Source organism: Trichinella spiralis, assembly GCF_000181795.1.
Source record: "Trichinella spiralis strain ISS 195 chromosome Unknown Scfld4, whole genome shotgun sequence".
NCBI classification, from domain to species: Eukaryota; Metazoa; Nematoda; class Enoplea; order Trichinellida; family Trichinellidae; genus Trichinella; species Trichinella spiralis.
Window position 1 is genome coordinate 7,659,022 of NW_003526943.1, and position 6,346 is coordinate 7,665,367.

At 28.0% G+C, this 6,346-nt stretch overlaps 1 protein-coding gene across 1 annotated transcript; it reads right to left on the reverse strand.

The window, feature by feature from the left end:
- Positions 1-3,738: 3,738 nt before the first annotated feature.
- On the reverse strand, positions 3,739-5,246 carry Tsp_01848 (leucokinin). Its single transcript, XM_003377639.1, has 2 exons — positions 4,925-5,246; positions 3,739-3,884 (listed from the first exon to the last, which is right to left on the reverse strand). The coding sequence occupies exons 1-2, from the start codon at positions 5,244-5,246 to the stop codon at positions 3,739-3,741; spliced, it is 468 nt and encodes a 155-aa protein (XP_003377687.1).
- Positions 5,247-6,346: the final 1,100 nt, after the last annotated feature.

Here is a 6,346-nt window from a genome sequence, read left to right on the forward strand (position 1 = left end):
GAATGCAAATGATTGTAAATACAATTATTATTGCTAATGAAGAAAATAGCAAAAACTTAAGGCAACTTATAAAAATGGATGATGTAAAAAGTGAATTATTATCGACAAAACATAGAAACAGCAATTCATATTTTAAATAACATTGGAAATGTGCTCATTAAACAAGTTAAATTTCCAATTTTAATTGAAATTAATTGCCATAAAGTGATCAAATACTGATTCTTTACTTATCCTCTGTAGAACATAAAAAAGCAGTTTCACCTTACCCTTTATCAATTATTATTCTGTTTGATAATTAAGTATCTTTTTTCAAGAACTTTAAAAAGCTTAATTATTAAAACCATATGATTCTTTTTTTAAAAATAAAGAAGTACTCCTTAACTGTCAAAGCTTTTAAACTTTATTCATTTATAAAGCACTTTCTATTAATTAACAAGTAAAACAAGTGATGAAGCTTGAATTAAAGTATTTTATTTAAAACATAAAGTGAATCATAATTTCTTTTCAAAATTCGAATTTCCAAACAGAAATATCAAAATGCTGAAGATGATGATTATTGTCAAGACATTTCAAAATTCAGTAATAAATCCAATTTTGCAGTAATTTTAATTCTGTTATCATATTGTTGCAATGCAATTAATTAAATGAAGCGCGGTTCTGAAACTTTTCTGAGCAACAATGCTTGAAGTACTGATTTTTGTTTTACAAACAATACAATAGCATGAATATTCCAATGAATAGTCTAAAATTTATTTTTAATAAATACACTTTTTATACTTTAAATAATTGTAAAATTACAAAAAAATATTTTTATAATTGTAAGACTAAGAAAGTTATTTTTAAATTAAAATTTCAAATTATTTATCCTTAAATTTTTTATTAAAATAAAAACATTTTCAAATATAAAAGAAATTTTTATCGATATTACTTTTATTAATATTAATGCACACAACATATGCTACATGGTTTGAAGTTTTCTAATAATGTTCTTAAATTTTCATGAAAATCAAATCAAATATTTCAAATAGCACAGAAAATAAAAGTATTATTAAGTTTAACGCATTCTTTGGGAAAACTTTAGCAATTTCCTGCCCCTTATTTTACAAATAATACAATTGCTTTTTTTCCACACTGGAATTTATTATTAGATTTTATCATCATTCAATAATAATCAATAAGGACAAATTAATTTCAGCCCATATAAAAATTTCCATTTCAGTATAAATTCTTTGCTAAATTTATTATATTGAACATTTTATTTAATGAAAATTGAAATTTGAATAATTCCATTTGTGTATGACAAAAATTTTCACATGCATCCATTTATAATTGTGAATGACAACAAAAAGTTTTTTTGAAATACACATCTGCATTAAGAATATAATTTCTACATCATGATAATCTTGCTTTGTGTTCACAACGCAGTTTATTTGAACATTTTATGTGAACAGTTTCTATAAAAATCTGAAATTGGTACAGTTTGCATTAATTATTCAATGATTAGAATTTTCATACGCATTTATTAATGTTTACTTGGTAGAATTTCACCTCTTAGCTTGACTCTAGGCTGCTTTAGCAGAGGATTTGAATTTTGAAATATTTAATTAAGCATCAGTGATTCAGATCATGTGATTAATTGTAAAATGTGCACCTAACTTGCTAAGCATTTTTATGCAGTTATATTATAATTTCTTTTAATGAGAATTATTTTTCAATGCAGTAATTTCTTCTTTTTTTGAGCAGAAAAAATTTGAATAAATGGAATGTTCAATAAATTGTGTCTGTTTATCGACTTTTATAAATTAAATGAAATTGAAACTTCATTGTCACATAGCATGTGAAAGAAGCATATTTTTATGAAATTAATCCCTTTTGATATGCATTGCTACTGTGATAGTATAATTATGAACACTATTTTGAAGTAAAAGTAACAGCTAACTATTAGAAAAGAAAAGAAAGGAGAAAAATCCAACTCACCGTTGTTGTTGTTGTTGTATTATGAATCAATGGCTAACAGTAAAGCATGACAACTACAACAACATTTTAAGATATAAGGTTAAAAAAGATTTTAAAGAAACAAATAAAGGAAAATGGTGAAATTTTCAAAATAATCACCCTGAAACAAGATGTTTGCAATGTCCTTTAAAGAAAACGTGCTCTTTTAATTGCATTTGTTGTTGCATTGTGACTGGCATTGTGCTAATAGAATCATAGCATAGTGCATATGCCACATTTATTACTTAATCAGAAAACTTTTCCTATAAAATGCAAATATTTTAAGGAAATAAATGCCTCTTTTCTTTTAAAGTTAGCATTTCAACTTGAGAATAACACTTTTACTTAATATTAAATGTTATCATGATAATAATATATTCTTTTTTTTATTGTGAATTTTTAAGTTCAAATACATTGTTATAATTTGTTGCAATTTGATTTATTGGAAATTCACTTGTACAGGAAGAATAGCATATTTTTTTATATTCATTTTCTGTGCACTCTGTGCCTTTCTGTCATTCGTGATTATAAATAATTTAAAACAGAAATACATTAAATTAAGTGATACAGAAAAAATGATTGGCAGAATGTCAAAAGTAGTAGAGTGTCAAAAAAATTAATGAAAATGCTCTTTAATATTGATTTAATTGCAGTTTCTTTGAAGAGAAAAAAATTTTCCTTTCATGAACATGTTTACAAAAGAGAATATTGATTGCAATACTGGATTGCTTCATAAATTTTTCTCATAAAATTAATTAGGAGCAATCATTTACTGAAATTTTTGCTTAATAAGCATGAAAATAACGTTATCAATAAAACAATTTTCATTTTTTATTTATTTATAAAATACATTCAGCAACTGAATTTGCCTAATGATGTTTTATGGACAATAATTTGAGAAATAATCAAATTTGACAAGCATCTGCAAGTTCATTTTTGTATGAAATCTAATTTTTTCCCTTATGCCTCAGTCATCCGTTGATTAAATATGAAAATTGAGAACTTCTATCGATGTTTAATAGCTTTGAAAACTGTGATTTCTGCTCTGGTGAAAATTTTCTCTATCAAACAATAATACACTGCAATGCGAAGCTAATTTCTGACATCTTTTAAATTGAATCCAACAATTCTAAAACTGCTGCAATAGAAAGGGAAAAAAATTTTCAATTTTTCATACAGTTTAAAAATATTCAATTATTTAAATTGATTTGAAATATTTATGCAAATAAATAACAGTATAAATTTTAAATAAAAATGTCAAAACAGTTACTAATTTATAATAACTGAATAGTGCAATTCTTATTATTAAACCAAGTGAAACTTGAAGTGATTAAAATATTTATTGATTTTGTACTGGATTGCCTGAAATGCGTAAACAAAGTATCTATAACACTATAATGCATGTAATTTCTTTCAAAGATTTCAAATTTTATTCATATTTTTAAAAACTCCTTAAATTGAACTTTTAATTTTTGGAAGGAACTTTCACGTTGGATTTCAGAACGAAACCCATCCCCCATTATTATTTACCAGCTGAACCATATTTGCTACTGTAATAATTAATCTGTTGTGATTTTTATGTGAAATTTTGTTTCAAGCTTTGTGATAAAAAGCATGATTTGTTTAATTTTTAGTAAAAAGTAGTAGCTTGGATGAAAAGAAAAAGCAGTTACTTGTAATTGTTGCTGGTAGAGTTGACATTTTTATAGCTGAAAATGGAACAGTTTGCAAATGCAATCACAACTATCTGATTCGTAATATTTTGCAAGCTTTTTGCAAATTTTGCACTGTCAAAGTACAATATAAATATGTTATTGCAAATATGAATAAGATAGTTGTTCGATTTTGTATATCTTTTGCCACTTCATAGGTTTTTTTATTACACTTAGCTGAATAAAAGCATATATTGAACATTTTTTAACATGAAAAGGTCAATATACTTTGGTTTGAGTTAGACATGAAAAGCCATAAATTGAGTGTCGAGTTGTAGTTAGTATTCGATTGAGCGTGCTCTTCTTTGATGGTTGATTATTACCCATTCTTTAAGGATAATATAATATTGTAAATTTGGCTTTTCGTGCTACTTTGACGTGGTGCAATTGGTCACAGGTGAGCACTTTAATTTTGTCATTTTAATGCATTGCCATGCTGAAGCTGCATGATAGAAAGCATAGATTGCTTTTCATTGGCGTTTCTCAGCCACCGAACTAGTTGCAGGTAATCATTTCGTGAAATCAACACTCACGATATTGTCGATCTGGCTGTGCAATCAATGATCGTAATTAGTGCTGACAGCGCTTAAGCACAGTGCGGACGCGTCGCGATTACGGCAAGCATATCTCGTTGGAAAATGCTTAATACCACTTTTATAACTTTAACAACGCCTCTGGTCTCTCCAGTGGCTGTTTAGTTCTTGTTAACAATTCTGTTAAACGAACTGCTAAAGATGTTTGCAGTCGCTTAATTTTTACCATTATTTTCAACAATTTCGCTTTGTGCTATTGTTGTCAATGTTGTAAAAGTTTTTTTGTACAGCTCTTTGAAAGGTCTTACCTTTACTCGTAAACGACAGAAAATAAATCAGCGATAGCATATAAAAAAGTCGAACAAAATAAACCACAGGAGAAGGGAAATAAGCTCGTCACAGGTGGTCAGGATACATAAATAAAAAGTGCAGCAAAAACGTCACATGGTTATTGTTTAATGTAAAGTTACACAAGAAGCAAACATTTCCATTTGTCAGCTTTACAACTTACAAAAAATTCAAAAAATTTGATGGTATAAAGAAGTAACCACAAAAGATGGCCACCCTAAATATTGTCTGCTTTCGATGACTTATCTATTTAACCTGAAACGACTGATTATTAATAAAAAGATGCACATATGTAATTTAAATTACTCTATATCTGTATATGCAAGTAAAACTTACCTGCCCAAGGATAGAATTTCCGACGCACTTTTTCCACTTTTTCTCCGTTCCTTTTACCAGCCCATTGGTAAAATCGGCTCGCCCGCTTTCCTGCCCATGCGTAAAACTTTCGTTTCATCAAGTTGTTCAATTCGCTTACATCTTCGAGATTGTCCACCGTTGGATCGATTACATGATGATCACCGACTGTATCACTGTAAAAGACTGGAATCATCTGAACTTCTTTGGCAGATGAAGGGCTGTCGACAAGTGTAGCCGAAGTAAAACTGGCCAATAAGCAAAAAGCTGTAAATATGCAAATGCATGATTTTACCGAGGACATCATTTCCGCTAAGCCTTTTTGTAAACTGTTGGACAGTTTTTTTTAAGTTGAGGACTGTGGCGTGCGTAAGAAAAATTCAGCAGACACGAGCCTTTTAAGCTTAGGAAATGTCCGTATAGCAATTATTTTCAACCATGCTGCGTCAGCAAGTCTTCTCATTCGTCAAAAGCCCACGCTACTCCTTTCCAATATTGACCAATGAACTGGCACATTCGAAATTGAACTCCTCCTACAACTTTGGAAAATATGATGCGTAGACCAGGGGTTCAGAAAAGAATGGCCAAATATTTCGAAGCAGCACCCACGCTTTTCTTTTTGCACATTTTATTAAATATAACTGATTTTCCAAAACCGTAGCAAATGTCTACTATTCAGAGAGTCAATTTATGGATAAATTTCACTGACGATTCAGTAGTAAGGAAATTAGTAAGCATCAGAAAAGAATTACTTGATTAACTAGCTTTAATATTGGAAATTACTTACTCTTAACCAGATGGTGTTTTAATTCACAAGAAGAAATTTCTATATCTTGCTGTGAGGCTTAAAGTTCAAATAAATCACACTTTGTATTACATATTGCAAATAACATAAAATTACTTGCATTTTGATTATGATCAGTATATGAAAGTTTTAGGATGCCAAAATGCTTAAAAATGAAGATAATTTATTCTTTAATGCTTTAAGAAAATATGTTGAATTAATAAACTGAACAATAATATAGCAGCTTTTAATAATAAATAAGGATGTTTTGATAAATAAACGCATAAATAATCAACTGGTGAATATTTATTAATAAATAAAAAAATATGTCATTAAAAATTAATTAGTATGTATTCTTGAAACTTGCTGAAGTTCTCATGAGATGATTTATATTTTATATAACAACTGATTAATAATATGAACTTACTTTTTTATTTATTGTGCTGTCTTTTTGGTCAATTTTGTTTGTCTATTTATTGTCAACAGTTTCATTTTAAAATATTTTCAATCTTAGATGAGAAATGCAACCAAGCTTAAACTTTTGCACATTTAAATAAAAAATAACTACATATAAGCAGTGGTTCTGAAGAAATAAATCATAAAAATAAATAAATTTATTA